At 45.0% G+C, this 20149-nt stretch overlaps 3 protein-coding genes across 3 annotated transcripts; 2 read left to right on the top strand and 1 right to left on the bottom strand.

Annotated features, from left to right (window-relative positions):
• Positions 1-1157: 1157 nt before the first annotated feature.
• On the top strand, positions 1158-6879 carry stap2a (signal transducing adaptor family member 2a). The gene is made up of 11 exons (XM_070974485.1): positions 1158-1353; positions 2205-2276; positions 2363-2482; positions 2569-2625; positions 2724-2875; positions 2971-3102; positions 3214-3283; positions 3829-3931; positions 4032-4127; positions 4208-4336; positions 4825-6879. Exons 1-11 carry the CDS (start codon positions 1246-1248, stop codon positions 4878-4880), a joined length of 1095 nt encoding a protein of 364 aa, XP_070830586.1. The 5' UTR covers positions 1158-1245; the 3' UTR covers positions 4881-6879.
• Positions 6880-7603: 724 nt separating this feature from the next.
• On the top strand, positions 7604-14473 carry sema4e (semaphorin 4e). Its single transcript, XM_070973909.1, has 15 exons — positions 7604-7905; positions 9254-9563; positions 9695-9840; positions 10353-10415; positions 10498-10596; positions 10734-10833; positions 10931-11041; positions 11306-11457; positions 11645-11823; positions 11936-12092; positions 12255-12477; positions 12635-12750; positions 12922-13079; positions 13163-13215; positions 13376-14473. The coding sequence occupies exons 2-15, from the start codon at positions 9455-9457 to the stop codon at positions 14041-14043; spliced, it is 2334 nt and encodes a 777-aa protein (XP_070830010.1). The 5' UTR covers positions 7604-7905; positions 9254-9454; the 3' UTR covers positions 14044-14473.
• cactin lies at positions 14435-19841 on the bottom strand. Its single transcript, XM_070973907.1, has 10 exons — positions 19511-19841; positions 18406-19021; positions 18174-18269; positions 17923-18068; positions 17589-17751; positions 17118-17232; positions 16500-16692; positions 16282-16404; positions 15657-16036; positions 14435-15452 (listed from the first exon to the last, which is right to left on the bottom strand). Exons 1-10 carry the CDS (start codon positions 19813-19815, stop codon positions 14962-14964), a joined length of 2628 nt encoding a protein of 875 aa, XP_070830008.1. The 5' UTR covers positions 19816-19841; the 3' UTR covers positions 14435-14961.
• Between the last annotated feature and the right edge of the window lie 308 nt (positions 19842-20149).

The following is a 20149-nucleotide window of genomic DNA, read 5'->3' as shown; positions in this document are numbered from 1 at the left end:
CACAGCAGTGCATTATGCCCTCCCTCCCCCACGGGTCTTTATTCACCACCTGCCCCTGTACCCCTACCCCCTTTCTCATTATCTGCCCCATCCCAATCCCATGGAGCCTCTGGAGCTCCAGGTCCATCCCTGGAATAATCTCCTCATTGTTATCATAGCATGTGCCTCTTAAATGTTGTGTTTGCATGTTATTCATGTTATGTATTGGAGCCAGGGATTTTGCCCGTGTGGAGTAATAACCGTGGTTCAGGTGTGGGTTTACGTGCCTCATTACACTAAATCAAAAGCACAGTTTGAGAGGGGTGAGGAGGGTCAGGGCTTCAGATTGAGCTATTATGCATCTTGCATTATATTGATGATGAATAATGTTGTGGAACAAAGAGCTGAGATCAATTTTTCATGTGCTGCTGCTGCTGCTGTCACAGCTGAAACAGTTGTCTGAATGCTGCGGCTGACATTGATTCCAACACTACACTCTGTGATGGCTGCTATTGCACCTATAACTGTCTCCACTTTGCAATATTAATGAAGTATTATCAGTCGTTAAAGTTTTATTTTATTATGCCCAATGTTAACATATGTTTCTGTGTTAAAATGTAACCGCTTTGCATGTGTCTTCATTACAGTTTCTGTCTTCCACAATGCCTTATTTTGTAACTGTGACACTGTGGGGAGACTAAAGGTGGGATTATCCTGGATTATCTTTAGGGATATATGGATTACCTCTACTAAATGTAATCTTCTGTGTATTGTAGCTATATTTTTGTTACTATGTAAAGGGGAATGGATGCCGTTTGTTTGCTTCTTCAAATAAATACTAAGTAATGTGGTTCCCAGCGTGTCCTTACAGACTATTGCAGACCTGCAACTGAATTGTTTTTTGTTTTGTTTGTTTTATTTTTCTTTAATGATAACACAGACACACAAAATACCAGAGGTTTAGGGATCATCTTTTATCTCTTTTTCCCTGTAATTACACTTGATTATTATTTTAATCCACGTATTGATGTTTGCGCTGTTGCTCATTTTTGCCCAAGTATCATCTCTATATTTTGGACATTTATCCCCCAACTATTCAATTTTGAATCCGCACAACCATCCGTCTGCATGATCCCCAGACACGGCAGGCTACACCAGCCAGCTGTTGGATTATTGCTACGGCACTATCTCATCGGGGAAGGCGTGTCACTCCCCGAATTACCCAGCGCCCCTTTGTCCTCGGTCGGTGCCCAGCCAGCGACACTCATGGCGGCTGCACCCGTCAGGCAGCGCTCCGGGCCAGGGGGACCCCGGGCGCAGCTCCCGCCCTGCTACTACGAAGGATACTTGGAGAAGCGAGGACCGAAAGAAAAGGTAGGTTCTCCCGGTGCAGATCAAGTGCCATGTTTTCGATGCATGCTGTGGGTAGCGGTGGTCAGTGTGGATGTGTATGCACCGCGCACCGGCTCATCTCCCATTCCCAGCGAGCTGTCAACTTATTGTGTTCGAATGGGCGAGGCGAGACTGCACTCTGGTGCTGGTGCGGATTGTTTCGCATAAAGGATCGCGGGTTTGTGCTGCTGTCTAGTCTGCTTTTGCAAGAATGTGACCGGGCAAGAATGCAGCAATTTATGAGCGAATCGCGATGTTTAAATCGTGGAAATCTCATGGCTGTCACAGCATTGCATGTCATTAAGTCATGACATGAAGGGTTTGCGGCTGTATCCAGGTATCTGTCACATACAGCATGTCTGTCAAGCCTTTTCATGGCTCAGAACTCAACGCCAACTCAGAAATGCTCAGTCAACTCTGATAGATTTGTTCTGACAGCCTGATCCCTAAAGTACATCTCAAATACAAAGTTGCATACAGTGGAACTGACAATATCCCTCAATAATTATTTAGCAGGTTATTTTTTTTATCTATATATAAGGTGACAAAGAATGGGATACCCTCCCCCCCCCCAGACCCACCCTCTCTCATTAGCCTCATTTCAATGCGATATAGACATGTAATGTGAGCCTGGCTCAGGTGCAGGGCATTGCACTGATCCATGGCCACAGATTGACAGCAGCTGTGGCTCACCCCTATCCATCTCTTGGGACAGGAAATGGGGGAGTGATCAAAAGGGAAATATCCATTACACAGATGTGGAAAAACAGCAGTGTTGTTGCCACAGCAGTGCATCCCCTTATTTTACATGTTTGGTTATGTCTGTGTGACAGGCATCCAGGCGACTGTGGACCTGCCTGTGTGGGAATTCTTTGTATTTCTTCAATAATGCCAAGGATGCTCATGTAAGTTCCACACCGTGTATGTTTGGGGGTTTTTTTGTTTTTTTTTTGCATTATAGTCTGTTGAAACATGTTTGTGTGTGTCACAGTATGTGGAGAAGCTGGACCTCGGTGGGTTTGTGTCCCTGAAGGACGACTGCAGCCGGGACAGAAACCTGGAGGCAGCCAGACTCATACTGCGCATGAAAGATGGAGAGACCAAACTCACAGTAATGCCCCTTAATTAAGTGTTCACTTTAATTAATTAAAGTGAACACTTTTTACATGGTGTGAAAGTGCCGTTGTTTTTTTCTAGGCACCAAACTTGGAATCAAGGGAGCTGTGGAAAGGGTTCCTCTACTCTGTTATAGATGTAAATATTCATCTTTTGCACTCCTGCATCCCTCTACTAATTTGCGTCTGTCTCTTGCTCTGTCTTATAAAATATTCTGTCCTGTGTCTCGATCACAGCTGAATGTCCCGTCCTGTCTCACGTTGCTGCCTGGCCAGCTACAGATGCTGAAGGAGGTGGTGGACAAAGAGAGGTCAAGGCGGAGAACTCGCACTCCCACACGCGCTCCTCCCTCGCCCCTCTCTGTGCCTTTAGTGGGGGAGATCCCACCGTGAGTTCTCCTCGTTGCTGTGTGGAGAGGATGCACAGCAGCATTTTTATTGTGTGTGCAGAATTACATTACTGTTATTTGTGTGTGGCATGCAGGTGTTTTCGCCCGGTGTCGCGAACAGAGGCTGAAGTCCTTCTAGAGAGACACCCAGACTGCGGCAACATGTTGCTCCGTCCAGGCAGAGATGGATGCTCACTGGCTGTCACTACTCGACAAGACCTCAACGGGTAAACCTCAACCTGCTGCACATCTGCACACCACAGCTGCAAATCTCACAGTGGAGACGCAACATTCACTGGAAACACTCACAAGCTTTCTGTTCCTCTCTTTCGCTGTAGGTCAGTGTTCAGACATTACCGTGTGACTCAGAGGGACCAAGGTGGATATGTTATTGATGTAGAAAATCCTGTAAGTGTATAATACACAGATCAAGTCTTATTATGATTGACTTATATTATTCACAGTTTCTAATGTGACTCTATCATGACTGTGTTTTACAGGAAAAACAGGATGCTTTAATTCATGGTATCTGCTGATAACGTACTGATAGCACTGCTGTCTTTCAGCAGATATAGTATCTGTGTGCCACACTGCTTGTGTCAGAATCAATGAAATGTAGATAACGTGAGTCCACAGTTTGCTGTAACAGATTGCAAAAACAGGATTTTATACCATTATTTAAAAGACTATTTTTAATATGGATCAGTCACATCATGATAGATCCCAGATCTGCTTAATAGTATTGACGCTGATACAAAAGTGGGCATATTGGATGGATGCATCGTGGTCATGTGGTTAAATATTTGAAAATATTGAACAAATTTGTTAAGTGGGAAGTCAAATATTCATAATATAATAATTAGCAATCAACAGTGTCTCAGCCTGTATGTAAAGGCCATTAACAAACCCGTTTGCAGCTTTGGGCACATAATACAGCAGGCTTCTTCTTCCAGATTCCCTGTGCTGACCTTCACGAGGTCATCGACGCTCTGGTAGAGAAGACAGCAGGGACTCTGCAGCCTTTCCTGCTGGAGGAGCCTTATGAAGAGAACATCAGTGAGGCCATCATGCAGCACACACATACTGTCACAAGACTCCTGTTTTATCTTCCTATGTGTCTCCCTGCAATGAGGCTAATTTCTCTTTGTGTCATCAGCATACGTGTCCGCCAATGATGAGAATGGAGAAAGGATCCTCCACACTGCCCCCTCCAGCCCCCTGCCAAGGGCTCCCGCCCTGCCTCCAAAACAAGGTTTGTCTCGGCCACACCAACCACACGCAGACAGCCGCAGCCAGACAGCGCTAATGATCACTGCTTTCGTTCTGGTGCAGATCGTTGGCCCAGCAGCCCCCTGTCCAGGTCCCCTGCCCCTGACCGCCGTATCCTGACCTCACCAGTGCCGGCCTCACCCACCAACCCAATGAGACGACTCATCCTCTCCCCTTCACCTCTCACACAGAGTGAGTACACTGCAGATCTCACCTGCTGCAGTCAGCCCTGATTTATTACCTGTTCTGTTTCAACTCAATGGGTCCGTCCAAATACCCACATGTGTAGTATTTGTGAGTAGCCAAGTGTCTTCTTGTGTAACATTATTTCCAGTAATTGCCACAGCGCCCAAGTGCCCATTGAGCATGTGTGAAGAGTTCTCTGGGACACTCTTTATTAATAAGCACATCACTTACGCTTCTTCATATCTACTGATTAATGTCCCGAAACCATAGGTGCATTATCCCCAATAACTGGACTGGTCTGGCGCTGTAGACCGTGGTGAATTGTGGGATACACTGGCCTCTGAAGTGGGCATCGAGCGGTGGGTTAAGTAGACAGTGTGTTTTTCCAACACGGGATGCCTGCTATGTGGCATGTGAACATGCACTTAAAGTGCTCCAGACCTCATGTGTAGATATTTGGATAGACCCAGTATGTTTCCTCTGTCTTCCCACAGCACTCAACGAGGAGCTCAAAATGAAGCTGGAGAAGAGACGAGCCAGTCAGGAGTGACCTCCTCCTGAGGGCAGGACTTGCCACAGCATACTCACTCTTCAGTGCCAAACCCCTTCTGGCCGCAGCTATGTATTCATCCTGTGCCTTCTACATGGAAGACGAGGGACTACAAACACCACCACTCTCTTGTAGGGGGATGCAAAATGCTCCTTTCATTCTTTTGGTCTTTGCTACATGGCTATTGGACTTAGATTATTAAATGGACTCTGATTAGCTCTGTAAGAGCAAGACTGGCTGGTTAACACACTGGATTATGTTTGTAAAACCTCATAAATTGCTGCCGGCTGTGTGGGGGTAATAGTCCATTCGTGCTTTGTCCAGCTGTTTACAAAGTGACTCTCAGCAAAAAGAATAATGCCAGTCCTTCAGACTAAAGTACACAAAAACATTGAATCCATATGACTGGCAGCTACCATCTATCAGAGCAGCGCCGAGTCATGCTGGACCACCAACTGAGCCTGATGTTTTCCTGTCTGAGCCCCTGAGAGCTGCAACACTGGACACTTAGAGCAAACAAACCACAGACTACCAAGATCAACAGCAGAGCGACACATTCTGACCTGAGACACCTGATCAGCTCTGATCAACTTCCAGCTCAGCAATTCTCTTCATTACATGTAACATGACTGGAAAAAAAAAAAATCAGCTGAAACTGAAAAGTGCACAATCTATGCCTGCTGCTCTCGAGTGCCATTTGTGATTGATAAGCCACCATTAATGTACTGTTGATTCAGTGACACTGCTGTGGCTCTTTTATGACTCAACTTTGATTGTACCGTTGGTGCTTATTTTAAAGTGTTTCCTTATCCTCTGCTACTGTGTACGTGTTGGTGCTATGACTCACCAGTGTTCAGACCTGCCTGGAAACTCCAGCTGATTTCTGTTCAAGAAAATCTATCTACTGTACTCACTGTATGTGAGGTCGCCCACTAGTGGAACGGCTGCCAAGTAAAGGGACAGAAGCCTTGGCAGCACTCGAAGCAGTCTGTGGGTGTGGACTCAAGTACTAAACACTTGGCATAGACTGTCCCTTTTATGTTGCAGACTGAACCTGGCAAAGACTTCTGGATTTTTAACAGTATCACACCACGCCCTACCTCTCTACCTTTCATGACAAAATTATCATTTATTACAGATGTCAAGGTGTTTCAACAATGAGTGATTTCACATGGGAATCTCATTTAGTGACAAATCTGTCAATCGGCCACTCCTTGCAGATTTGAAGTACCTGAGTGCTAGTGGCAAACTGTGATCAAGTGTCTTCTTCCAAAGTTTCTTGTATGTTTGTACTGTACACAATGTGTTGTGTCTACTTGATCACTGTCACAGAATAGTGTTTGTTAGATATCAAGGGCATTAAATTGTTTTGCATGGATGTGATTTGTCCTTGTTGTGAATTGATAGCTTGTGTTTTGTTTGTTTGTTTCCCAAGTGTCAGGTAGTGAAGACCCAGTCATTGATTGGTGATTCAGGAAACTGAAGGAGGACAGATAGACTAGAATAATCTGACCTGTTGCTTAAGATGACCCGCCATCAAGTCTTCATAGTGATGTGTGCCACAGAAAAATAGAGGAAGAGAGAAAAGGTGTCATGGTTGGCAAGAGTCCAACTGTTTGTTGCAGTTTATTGGAAACTTGAACCCAGTTTGAAATATCAGTCCCACACATTTCTCTTTTGTTTGTTAATCTGGAAAACTGCAACATGTATTTCTTATTGCAACAGCTAACCCGCCTTTCTGTTGTTTGTGTATTTTTCTTTTATTTTTCCTTTTGTCTATTTTTGATTTTTGAAATTTAAAATTTGAAAACAATATCAATAAAAAACAAACCAAAAAAAATCAAGAATGTGAGCTGGAAGGACTTGATGTCCACACATTAGACCCAAGATATGTTTGATGAGGCCTGCATAAGTATAAGAGAAGGACACAGGTGAACACATGTTCAATCCATTTGAATCCAATACTGTTTTATGCTAATAAATAATTTTGTGAAGCTCATATCAGGTTTTTGCTGATATTCTGCCATCGAGGTGTTGAATTTTGATTTTATCTGCTGGCCTTTTTTTGTTTGTTTGTTTGTTTGTTTTTTGGCTGCACTGTACCATAAACCTGTGCTAAAAATAACAAGCACCCGTGGATTGCATATTTTGTTATATCAACCACATACAACCTCTATAAAGTATGACCCAACATATCCATATATTTCATGATTAATATTAGTATCATTCGTTGTAAAATATAAAGTACGTTATATTTCTGTGCAGGTTAAACGTTATTATTATAAGTGATACGAGAACAATCAAAACATCCTTTCAACTGACACCATGCAGAACAGACAACTCCCACAACACACCACTAGGTAACGTTAGCCCATCACTCCTGTTTGAACATGCTGCTCAAGTTAGAGGAAAAAAAACAACCTGCCGTCCCACAAACTCTCTCCAGCTGCTTTTATTTTTCGCCTCGTCCATCTTGAATCAGCTGTGCTCTCAATCCCACAGATAAGAGTAAATCAGAACAACAAAACCTCAATCAGATCACAGATCAGCGCCTTCCGGCTTCTCGACGGCAGTTTGAAGGTGGTAGCAAGCAAAAAAAAAAAAAAAAAAACCTGCCGGAGCAGCAGCAGCCATTCAGGTCCGTGTCGCCGCGGGATGTGAACGCTGGGAGCTCCTCTACAATAACGGATGACCGCTGTGGCTTTGAGAGGACTGGGACAGGCAGAAAACGGGCTGCTGTGCCTCAGGAGAAGTCCCTTTTTTCCCGCGGTCTCTCAAGCGAACCTGCGGCGATGTCGCAGCTGCTTTAAAGGACTTTGTAAGCGAGCGCGAGCCCGAGTTTCTCATCTCCGCGCAAGTTGGGCGCGAGGGGTTCCCTGCACTTCTCAACCGTTTGTAAATACTACGAGTTAGCTTTACTACCAGCCGGTTAGTTAATGTAGAAGAGGTTCAGAAATAACGCTTCGACAGGTGTTTGGAGTATTTTAATGGAAGCGTCCACAGTCTTGGGCGTGTCGCTGAGCAGGTAAGTGATTAACTTTTGACAGCAGTGTTGACGGTTAACCTGCTCCAGTTTGTGCCCTTTGCCAGTACGTTTGTCCAGGAAGTTTGAACTTACTTACATGTAGTAGAAATAAGTTAAAATAACAAATTATACTCTAAATTAAGTTCAATCACTAGCTTACTCTTAAGTGGCCCCAAGCTGCTTTATTAACTCAATAACTGATTTGCTCGCTTAACTGTACTGCTTCAAGATAAACGTACACACACTTGTTCTTGCTAATGGACATTTGGCGCATAAGTATGGAAACTAAGGTGCGGTATGTGTGTTTGCGTGCGTGCGTGCGCGCGTGCTCTCGCGCTGTGGCCCCGGGGACAAATATGTGAAACATGTTATCAGGGCTGCATTCTCTGACATGCCGCAGCGCATCAGTAAAACACACCTCTGCTGGGGAAAGAGGCACCCAACACAGTACACACCCACTGTACAGGTTGTAGTAACACTGCTGGATGAAATCAGGGCCGCAACTAACCATCAACTAACCAGCAACTATTTTCTCCGTTAGTTGTCTCGACTGAACCCAAGATCACGTTCTAAAATGTCTTGTTTTGCCCACAACCCTAAGATATTCAGTTTTCTGTCATAGAGGGGTAAAAAAAACAACAACTAGAAAATATTAATATTTAAGAAGCTGAAATCATATTTTTTTTCTTCTAAAACTGCTTAAACTCCTTAATTATTAAAATTGACATTAAAGTTGGCAGTTAGTTTAACAGTTGACAACTGATTAATTGTTGCTGCTCTAGATAAAATCACAGAAATGCTGCGCTGTTGTTATGACAGCAAGTCAATTAAAAGAGAAGCAAGACAAGGCTACTTGTCCCTGTTCGTAGACTGAACTGGGTGAGGAGGAAATGGTCGGTCAAACCTCTGTGTTTCCTGTCACTGTGTGTGAAACAGCTTTCGCAACAAAGTTGGTGCAGGAGCTCCTCTTTCATCTGCACCAGCCGTTGGCACTCTCTGCGAATCTCTCATTGTGCGCTGTGTGTTTGGTGCTGTAAGACAGCTGAAGTTGATGTCCCTGCACCCTGCTGAATGCCTTTCACAGCCCTGCATTAACATCACTATGGCACTGACAGAATTACTGCCGCGCTGACTTTAGCTCACTCTGGCCCTTTCTGGCCACCCCTTCACTCTTCTGCTTTGTTTCTCTCACTTTGTTTTAAATGCACATCTTAATTTTTTTCTCCTTACTCTCATTTTTTACTTTTTGTTGTTTGGTGTTTTGATATACATATTTGAAGCGTCTTTTCTGTCAGGTCTCACATCCGGTGAATTGATTGTGATATCCATACAACCTTGTTTCTTTCAGCTCTCCTCGGCTTTGTTTCTTTGGTGTGCACCATCCATCTCACCATGGACAGCCTGCTGAGCGGGGCCAGTAAAGGGGCCAGTGCCCTTCAGTCAGCGCAGACCTCATCGCGTCATAGATGCCACTTGCTGTCTTTCCCCTTGTATGACTGACTTTCGGAAACAATAAAGCTTAAATTCCCTGAGCCTGAACAAAAGAGCCATGCGTCCACTGTTGGCCCTCAGTGTCTTTTGGCTGCTGCCGCTGGCCTTGACGCTGCAGGAAGACTCACCGCTGGATTGTGTCCCCCGCAGATCTGTGCCCTATCAGAGTGAGTGTTGCTATCTGTCTCGCATAACCTTGCCTTACAATGTGTCAACCCATGTTGGCTTCCCCACTCATTGGGAAACAGAGTTTAATCACCAGCGGTTGCTCAAATAATCAGAAATATTCCATCTCTAGGGGACAACGGTCACATGTTTCATGAAGAGGGAGTATTCAACTACTCCACCATGCTGCTGAGAGAAGATCTGGACCTGCTAGTGCTGGGTGCCAGGGAGGCAGTGTATGCTCTTGACCTCAACGACATCTCCAAAAAACTTGCCTCAGTAAGAAAACACTTGTTGTTAATGCCAATCCCACTGTTGAGCAACACCCATTAACTGTTAGTTTACTTTAAAAGTTTCTTATCAGAGCTTTCTTGGCCCAGGGCTAAGAAAACTTTAAGAGCAAGCTTGTGTAGGATGCCAGGTTCTCCGCCCTGGATCGAGCCTTACAGGCAGCACTTGTTTATGAGCTCACTGTTGTGGAGTTAGACCAGCTTTACTTTAAGTTATTTGCTGATTTCAACTGCAAGGACATTTTATCTGCTTCTATACACTAATACCTTCCTAACAACTGCTTTGTGTGTAAATGCTTAGAAGTGTTGTTTCGGGTACCCCAAAAGCTGAATGGTCAAGACAAATACCTCATATTACACAATGTCCCTGGCTCTATGTTTCCTGTCTCTGTCTACACTGTCTGTTAAATAAAGGCGTGGCAAGAGTGTGGTTTTTCTCCATTTCTACAAGAAAAAAACATTTCAAAACCATATGACGAAAATTGTATTTCACTTCCTTAGGTTAAGTGGGAAGTGACACAACAACAAAAAGATGAGTGTAGGAACAAAGGAAAAGATCCTGAGGTGGGTCCCTTCAGCGTCTGGTTTCTAAAATGTATTGCATATTGAGCAGATGTGGTCATTGCTTTTTAAAATGCATTTACAGATGGACTGCAAGAACTATATCAGGATCCTGCATAAGACAAAGGATAACAGGATGTATGTGTGTGGAACCAACGCTTTTGATCCTGAGTGTGATTACATGGTGAGACAAACTCAGAGCCACTCTGCTCGCTCGTTTCAGTCCATACACCACACTGTATGAATTGATACAATGTAGTTTGTTATGTCAAAATCAGTGTTTGTAAAATAACTAGGATTTAAATGTGCTTGTCTGTGCAGTCCTATGCAGATGGAAAGCTGACTCTTGAGAATAAAGCAGAGGATGGCAAAGGGAAATGTCCATTTGATCCTTTCCAGAGATATGCCTCCATCATGTTAGGTTAGTAGCAACTACATAACAAATAAGAAACAGAGGAGCATCGGTTAACAGAGCAGAACGTTTTCATGTGCATCTCTGTGCTGCTGTGTCTTGCCAGAAGACAACCTGTACTCAGCCACTTCAATGAACTTCCTGGGCTCTGAACCGGTCCTGATGCGCAGCTCTCCTACCTCCATACGCACTGAGTTCAAGAGCTCCTGGCTTCATGGTGAGCTTTGATAGTGTGTAACGTGTGTTTATGCCTCCGCATTGGCAACATGGCCGGAGGTATTGTGTTTTTGGGATGTTTGTAGTTAAAGACATCCAATTTTCATGAAGTGGTATCTCAGGAATTTCTTCAAATTTGACACAAACATTGACTTGTGCTCAAGGATGAAATGATTCAACTCTCCAGACTTGCAGATTGGTGGAGGAATACAATTGCAAGGTGGTATTTTTGGTCAAAAATTCATGTTTCTTCTCTCTATGCCAGAGCCCAACTTTGTTTCCATGGCTCAGATGCCTGAGAGTAATATTAGCGAGGTGGGAGATGATGACAAGGTTTACCTGTTCTTCAGCGAGACAGCTGTGGAGTGTGACTGCTACAACAAACTGGTGGTTTCCCGTGTGGCCCGTGTCTGCAAGGTGAAAGAGTTTATCATGCATGTACTTATGTGTTGTGGCTCCATTTCCCAAAACGACTATAACACAAAAGCAGAACTTCCTTAGTTGTGCTCATTCAGTCCTTTCCGCTGCCTGATTGTGCATCCCGTTTGTCTTCATGTTTTTCCACATGTCAGTGTGGTGTTAAAGTGTATTTCTGTGCCCACAGGGGGACGTTGGAGGTCAGAGGACCTTGCAGAAGAAATGGACATCCTTCCTGAAGGCCAGAATGGACTGTCCGGTGCTCGAGTCTCAGCTGCCGTACATTATACAGGACACTTACCGCTGGTGTGACCCCCAGCGGCACTGGAAGGAGTGTTTGTTCTTCGCTGTCTTCACACCACAGTCGTACGTTTGAATGAACAAATGTGTTTGTGTTAGAGGGAGGAGGGTCTGCTTTCTCTTTAATGGACTTTGGCCACACTACTTGGCTCACATTTTCTGCGTGTGTGTGTTTCAGGGACACATCGGACCTGTCTGCGGTGTGTGTGTACCGCGTATCTGACATCAGCAGAGTGTTTGCAGAGGGGAAGTACAAGAGCCCGGTCCCCGTAGAAACCTCTTTTGTTAAGTGGGTGATGTATAGCGGAGATGTCCCTGTCCCTCGGCCCGGAGCTGTGAGTCTGCCCACTATTCAACGCGTGTGTGCGTGTGTTGCAAACAAAGACAAAACTCAAAAGGCAACTCGTTAACGAGTGGCCCAGCAGGAAGCCGATTCCTTTTGTCTTCTGACTCTGTTGTTCTCTCTTTTCTCTCTCCTTCCCCTCTTCCCCCGCCAGTGTATAGACAACGAGGCTCGTAAAGAGGGCATAACTCAGACTCTGGACCTCCCAGACCGGACCCTTCAATTTATCAAAGATAGGCCCCTCATGGACCAGGCTATCCAGCCAATAGGAGAGAAGCCTCTACTGGTGCGAAGGGGAGCTACATTCACACGCATCATAGTTAACCAAGTGCAAGCCGCAGATGGCGAGAAGTACCATGTGATGTTCGTTGCCACAGGTGTGTGTGTTCGGGATTGCATCAGTGCAGCACTCTGCCACTTCCTGTTTATATTGTACTGCACTGCTTTTGCTAACATGACAACATCGGTGGTAAGCATTAAGACGTATGTGTCAGCACGTAAATATACTACATTTTTATGTTTTTATATGAAAAGAGGAAGGCACAATGCTGAAAGCAGTGAACTACGGTGGAGAGATGTTCATCATAGAGGAAATACAACTGTTCGAGCCTCCGGAGCCAATCAAGATTCTGAAGTTCTCTAATGTCACGGTAAGTTTAAACTCTATCTTAGATTAATCAAAATAAGAATCATCTTATTTTGTGTACCTGCCACCTTTTTTATTGTTTTTGCTGTGGTATTGAAAGAGACCACATTAGTTCATTGTGTATCTGTCACTGTCATTGCTGTGTGTTTGTGTGTGATGGACCCGTGGGGTACAGGGTCAGCTCTATGCAGGCTCAGACTACGGAGCAGCACAGATACCACTGGCCTCCTGTGAGAGGTCTTCATCCTGTATGGACTGTGTGCTATCCAGAGACCCATACTGTGGCTGGGATAAAGTTGTTGGGAAATGTGTTCTCCTCTCTAGTTCACAAAGGTAGGCAGCTGTCTCAACATGTAGAGCAAACCATGTTGATATCTGTTCTATCCAAACTTCAATTATTGTATCTTGTGCTTTAGGGAGCTAATCCAAAGTGTGAAAGAAGGCGATGCCTCTCTTTGCCCGGATGCTGGTGAGTTACTGCAAACTGTCACTTAGAGAACCTTAAGTTTGATCAGTGCATATTTATTTTTTGTCATTCAGAAGAAAAAACATTCTCAGTTTTAAACTTCAAAGAACTAGAATTGAGGGTGATTGTGGGTTGTTCAAAGGGACCTCTGTTTTATTTTCAGCTCCAGTTAAGCCTCTGAATCAGTCCATCTGGCCCGGAGGAAACCTGAAGCTCCGCTGCCCTTTGCCTTCCAGCCTGGCAAAAACCACCTGGGAGCGGGACGGCAGCCCTCTGACCCCTGCGACTCGCCTTCAGCTTCTCAGAGATGGACTGCTTATCCTCAATGCCTCAGACTCGGACACTGGTCAGTACCGCTGCCTGTCTGTGGAGCGCTCCAAAGCTGGCGAGTACACCACCACAGTGGCCGAGTACCAGGTTAGCATGGCCCCAGCAGGCTCTGGCACTGGGAATCAGATTCTTCCCCAGGCTCAGAGAGATGGCCCCTCTGTGGCCGGACTGCAGGCTGTAATTGTCCTCCTTGTCATTTGTCTTCTTGCCCTTTTGGCCTGGAACTTTTACAAAGGCCACCTACCCCTGCCTTGGAACTGCAGAAAGAAGAATAGAGAACAGTCCCAGGACCACAGGGGGCTGAACTCCAGTGCAACCCACCAAGAGGCACCGAGGCCTGCACCAGCAGAGGACAAGCCCCTGGTGTCAGGAAGAGACAACGGTACCAGTAATAACAACCACACCGTAGAGGAGGCGGGGCTCAGTGCTGCAGAGGAGGACAATGCCCCGAAAGTTAATCTTCCATCTCTGCAGTTTATTGATGACGAGTCAGAAATTTGAAAATGACGAGCGGATTCACTGCCACTGGAGTTTGGGAATGGCCCAAACCATGTGATTCAAGGCAGAATGGACTCATCAGTTCAGCTGTAATAGGAGCTGAAATCTCAGTTTATGGGAAATTTACAGCAAGTTGCTGAAACTTTGCTTGGAGAGACAAGCACAGTTTAACACACCAAAAGATTTTATAAAAGGGTTTTTTGTACAAGTATGAGACACACTTGACTTCCTGCTTCACATTTCTGTTATAGTACAATTGTGTGTACATTTAAAAAGTAGATTTCAGTTTCCTACGAATGGGTGTAAAGCCCATTTTAGATTGAATTATCTTGCAAAGATGGGTATGATTTTCACAGGGAATGTACAATAACCGAAATCGAGCCATTTTACTTTTAACTCCTAGCTTTTATTGTATTAAACCTTTTCTACCTGCTCGTTGTGTTCTGGTGTATTCAATGTTGTCAACAGGGTTCACTACTTTTCTGCAAGACTGGACTTGCAAAGAATGTAAAGAACAGATGTGAAACTTAATGTGCCTGCACTCATCATTGTATGATCGTCTTTGGGGATGACAGCTGTTTTTTTTTTTCTGTAGATGAACCAAGTTTCAGATGTTCAACTGTTGTGTTAAACTCTGTAATTCTAAAGTAACAGGTTTTAAACTGGGGTTCAGAAAAGCATCGACCAGTAGCAGCTTGCAAATAGTAAAAAGTGGAAAAAAAAACCTTTAATGTGTAATTTTCAGACTACATTACAGTTGACTTTTTCAGACAGAAGTAGAGTGATTTGAAGCTTTAACAAACTGCTTTTTGGTCTGGAGAGCAGCTAAAAACAATGCATCAAAGCACACTGACTGCACAGCCTATATAATATACCATGAACCCAGTGACTGGGCTCTTGGTACATCTTGGTATGTGGCCTCTATCTCCTGTAGCGGTACCTCTTGAAGTGGAACCACAGCTGGAAGATGCCATTGGCAAACTGACAGCGGAAGCCGTGTCGGTGCGAGTACTCCCACTCTCTGTTTACAATCTTAAAGGCAATGTCCTCGTACGGAGGGCCCGCATGGAACCTTAAAATGCCAAAGTCCTTGTTGTCAGGACTGGGCTCTAGGAAGTACTGTGGGGTGGAACGCTTGTCGATCAGGTCCGGGTAAAAGATGTTGAACTTGTAACCCTGGACGATCTTGGGGGGAGGGTTGTCGAAGTCATAATGTGTCTGGTTGTATTTGTTCCACTCGAAGCCCGTGTGGACCCTGTTGAAGAAGCGGGGTTTCCTGGGACGGTATTTGTCCGCCCAGAGGTACATTTTCCCCGTGACAGGAAACTCCACACTGAACTGGGCCTCATCGTTGCCCATGCCCTCTCTGGCACGCCGTACGAAGGCGTCCTCTGCGCTCTCGTTGGCATCACCTGATACAGAAGTCAAAGAAGCAACAGTGAGTTTCGAGGAGAAATATGCGTCACTTATAAATCAACACATTTTTTTACATCAACGATTGGTTTCATCAAGATGAGACAGAATGTGCTACTTTTACACATTATTTGTAACTGATATCAAAGCTCTGTGTGTGTGTGTGTGTGTGTGTGTGTGTGTGTGTTTTAATAATCTCATACCAGTAACTTGTAGCTGTCTGCGTGCTAACTGCAGCCTGTGTGTGTCCTCTTCCGGCGTGATCGTGTGCGAGTCCAGCGGCAGCTCAGAGGACGTGAGCAGCGTGGGACTGTAGCGACCGGAGTCGTACTCAGCCTGGCTTTGCTGGATCAAATCCTCCTCCGTCAACACGGCCTCCACCACCTCGCCTTTCTCCTCGTCATCCTTCTTGTCACCCTTCTCTCCTCCATCCTCATCTTGGTCATCTGCTGTGAGTGTTGATGGACCTGCCTCCTCCTCCGCGTCCTCTTCTGTGTCTCTGCTCTTGTGTTTTGTGGAGGAGGCTGAAGACTGGCCAGGCTCTTCTGATATCGTCTCCCTTGTTTGCTCTTCTGCTCTCTCCCTGATGTGACAAAAACATTTGGGTTTTAAGTTTTCTCTAAAAGACAAGTCCATATATTGCAGGTATTTTACATATTTTTGCAGTTATAATACACAAATCCTCAAAAGAAACACAGAAGTGAGAATAAACATAGTGTGAAGTGAAATTTGAACCCCAGGTCAGCGTGCCTGAAAACATATGCAGTAACTGATGGAACCACCTCGTCCCACGGTTTCAGGATGTTTGTGGTTTCTCAGGTAACTTACTCATCGTCGTCACTCTCCGGCTCCTCTTTGATGATGGGGAACAAAGGTTCACTCTCCACTCCTTGTTCCTGTTTCAGCTTGAACAGCTTCTGACGCAGCACATCCTGATGGCGCTCTCTCAACCTGAGACATGAAATCAGTTTTACACACACATTTCCACCGTCTATCCAGATAAATCACGAGCCACAGAAGCACAATAAGGATTCCCACTTTTGTACCTTGCTCTGGCCATGTAGACTCTGACTTGCTGCAGCAGACTCTCCCAGTAACCGATATCGAGATTGGACCCTCCAGCCCGAATCTTCGACTCGATGTTCAGGTGCAGTGCCTGCAACTGGCTGTAGGTCTTTCCTTTAAACACCATCTGTACATCTGTGCTCACAGCTGTGTTGATGCCCTCACGACGATCACCTGCCAATCAAAAAGATTGCACTGAAGATCAAAAGGAGAATGTGATTGAGCAGAGCTTCCAATTGAACATATAGAATGACAGACACACACACACGTACGAGATGAATTATGTGACTTCATGTGTAAAAACAAAGCAGGACGCAAAGAGAAACTGAGTACAGAACTGCTTCAGTGATGCTGATAACAGTTCAATGTATTGAGACTCTGGGACCCACAGGTGCTCATTTGAGTAGGTACCAAATACAATTTGTGTTTTTGACTAATTGCAGTATTTAACTGATGATATATAGTCATAATTAATGTCAGACTACAAATGTCACATTGTCACATTTATTTGTATGATTTGTTCTTGTTATCAGGGAAATAAATAGAGTATATGCATACCTAGCAACATCTAGTGATGCTGTAAGAGGAAAATGATGTACCTGGTCCTTTCCCAGAGGCCTCCAGTTTTCTCAGTTTGCTGATCTCGTCCTCGGTGATGGTCGTCATGTCTCTCCAGAAGTCCACGTTCTTCCCTTGCTCCAACTCCATGTACACCTACCAGCACAACAATACTCACGCAGTGAACAATCCATGGATGGACTTCATTTGAAGGATAAGAGGTGATTCAGACTGTCATCTTTCAGCGAGGTGATCACCAAACATACTCACTCACATTTCAGCAAGTGGTCCAATTGCTAGCTAAGTGAGCCAACACGACTCACAATCAGTTTGTTCATTTTAAAATGGCATGTTTTACTGTGTGCGAGTTCATATTTCCAAGATATTTTACAAGACTATAAAAAAAGCTGCACTGTTTTTAAGTTCTTACTGGTTACTCCCTGACTACATCCTGTGTGACTGCAGCTATTCTAAACTAGTCATCCAGCTTTTACACTTGAACATAACCACACCTTAATATCCTCCAGCAGGTCATCCATGTCGGTGACTGTCAGCCCGTTGAGGAAAGTATAAGGCTCGTGCATCTCCACAGCAAGATCGTCGTCTTCTGCACTGATGTACTTTGCCAGTAGGTCAATAGGCTTCGCACGACCATCGCGGATTCTAATCTTAGACCTGGAAACACAGCACACACAATATTGTCAGACAGTGCAGATATATATTAAAGAACAGTTCTAACAGCCTGGAACTTAACTTACAATTACAATACCACAACAGAAATCCTCTGTGACATGATTAGAGGAGGCTGACCGGGGGGACATGCAGTAACTGTTGATGCACACTCACCTCAGTTTGGCCTGATGCAGATGGAAGTTGTCTTCCTGTTCAGCCCAGGTCTTAAAATGCTCTGCCTCCTTCTCCCTCTGCAGCATCTCCAGCTCCGTCTCTCTCATGGCCTTTTCCCGCTCCCTCTCCAGACGCAGCTGTTTTACCTTTACACACAAAAGTCAGTATGATTAATGGAAGGGCTGCTACTCATAACTCTGGACAATTATACTGCCAGTGCCAACAAATCAAAATGTCCCCACAGCTCATACCTTCTGCAGCTCTCTGCGGTTCTCCTCCTGAATACATTTATTCCGCTCTTTAAGCTCTTTTTCTCCGAGATGGCCGATGCCTTTCTTATCCAACGCCTGAAAAAACACACAAAACAAGAATCTTGGATGACTTTCAATACTCAAAGCCAGATTATGACAAAAACTAATCAGAAATTTGCACATTTTGAATTGATTTGATAATAGAAACTCAGGAAACTGCTCTTCAACTCACCTTCTGCCATTTGAATGTGCCTAATAAGTTGTTGTCACCAAAGGGATTGTCTGCGTTGGTGTATCCCATGTACTCCTCACTCCAGCCCATCTTTTCTCTCCTTTTCTTCTCCTTTGCTTCCTTCTTTGCCAGTCTTCTGGCCCTCTTCTCCTCTGGCGTTTCCAGAGCTTTCATCATCTCCCTCTGGTTTTTCTTGTCCTCCTTTTCTTTGGCTGCACGGCTCAAATGTTCGGAGCCTGAGCTTTCAGATGACTCCGGTGAACTGGAGCGTTGCCTCCCCCTGTCTCTGACAGCCCCCTCTCTGCCTCTCGCACTCCTCCCTTCCTCCCTGTCTTCACTCCTCTTCCTCTGCTCTCGGCTTTTGTCTCTGTCTGATTTTCTTTCCCTGTCTCTGCTGTTGCTCTTCCACCTCTCTCTGTCTCGCTCCCTCCTCTGTCTGTCTCTGACTGGACTCCCCCTGTCAGGACTTCTCTGTCTCCTCCTTTCTCTGTCACTGCTTCCATCACGGGAGTCAGAGCTGTGCTGGGACCTTCCCCTTCTACCCTCTCGAGACGTTCCCCTGCGATTCTCTGTTTCCTTTCTCCTCCTCCTCACTTTGGGATCATCTGAATCAGAGCTGAGACAAAAAAAAAGGGCTTTACTACGTTTTTGCTCCTGGATGGGCAACCAAAGGAATACATTTATTATTTACTCTCCAGCAAGAATGACCGTGAATGTCAGTGAACTGCATCGACAGGCTATGTAATGCTACTATTTTATACATTTCAAGTGGTTTATTAATTGTTTTATAGGACTGAGGACATTGAATTGAGCTCAACTGCACGATGGGGTGGTATGCCTGTCGAAGTGCTTGAGTTGTGGAAGTGTAATTATGTACATGTTGTTTCACAAAATATTCAAGGCACCAAGAATACAGTGGAGCACATGGACAGGTTTATTTTACTTTCCATATGTACTGTTAAGTTCACATATGAACACGGGTTCTAAATTCATCAACTCGTCATGTGGCCACCATAGCTATTACAGGCCGAATCGAGCCGTAAAACTTGTCAAGCGTCCCAGCAGCCATACCAACCAAGTAGTACCAGAAAGCAGAGACATTTACCTTGATGACCGACCCCTCGATCTGGTCCTGGACCGCTGTGGTCCTCGCCTCCTGTCGCTCTCCGAACCGCTCCTGGATCCTGACCGTTGCCTGTGTTGAGGCCGACGTCGGCCAGGAGAGCCGTGGCTGGAGTCTCTGCTGCGAGACCGTCCCCGTCCACGGGCAGCTCTTTTCTTGTCCGCAGACCGACTGCGGCCTCTCCTTTCTTCCGGGGATCGAGACCTGCTGACTTTGGACCTGTTTCGCCGATCATAGCTCCGACTTCTGGACCTAGAGCGGGACCGACGTCGTGACTTCGAACCCATCACGAATTTTCTGTTCCTATGGGGTCCGAAGCGCACTCTGTCGCGTAAATAAGAGGTAACAACGAAAACTGCTGCTGTCCTCGCAGTTAAAAGTATATTGAGTATTTGTAAAATATTTGATTAAGTAAAGGAACATTAATGTCGGCCTAAAACACCAACCTTTATTAAAATAAATTAATTATCTGGTTTCAGAAATAACCAATTGTTCAGGCAGCAGAAAGCTGGTTTATATGGGCTTTCTACAAAACCGCGCACATTTACGACGTCACAACTATAGCTCCAGAAAAATAAGACAAAATACAAATAAATACTGTTTGCTTCACTGAGGTTATTA

The sequence above is a fragment of the Chaetodon trifascialis genome, chromosome 11 (genome assembly GCF_039877785.1).
Source record: "Chaetodon trifascialis isolate fChaTrf1 chromosome 11, fChaTrf1.hap1, whole genome shotgun sequence".
NCBI lineage: Eukaryota > Metazoa > Chordata > Actinopteri > Chaetodontiformes > Chaetodontidae > Chaetodon > Chaetodon trifascialis.
The sequence above is the reverse complement of the archived record's forward strand: the minus strand, read 5'-3'. Positions and strand labels throughout refer to the sequence as shown.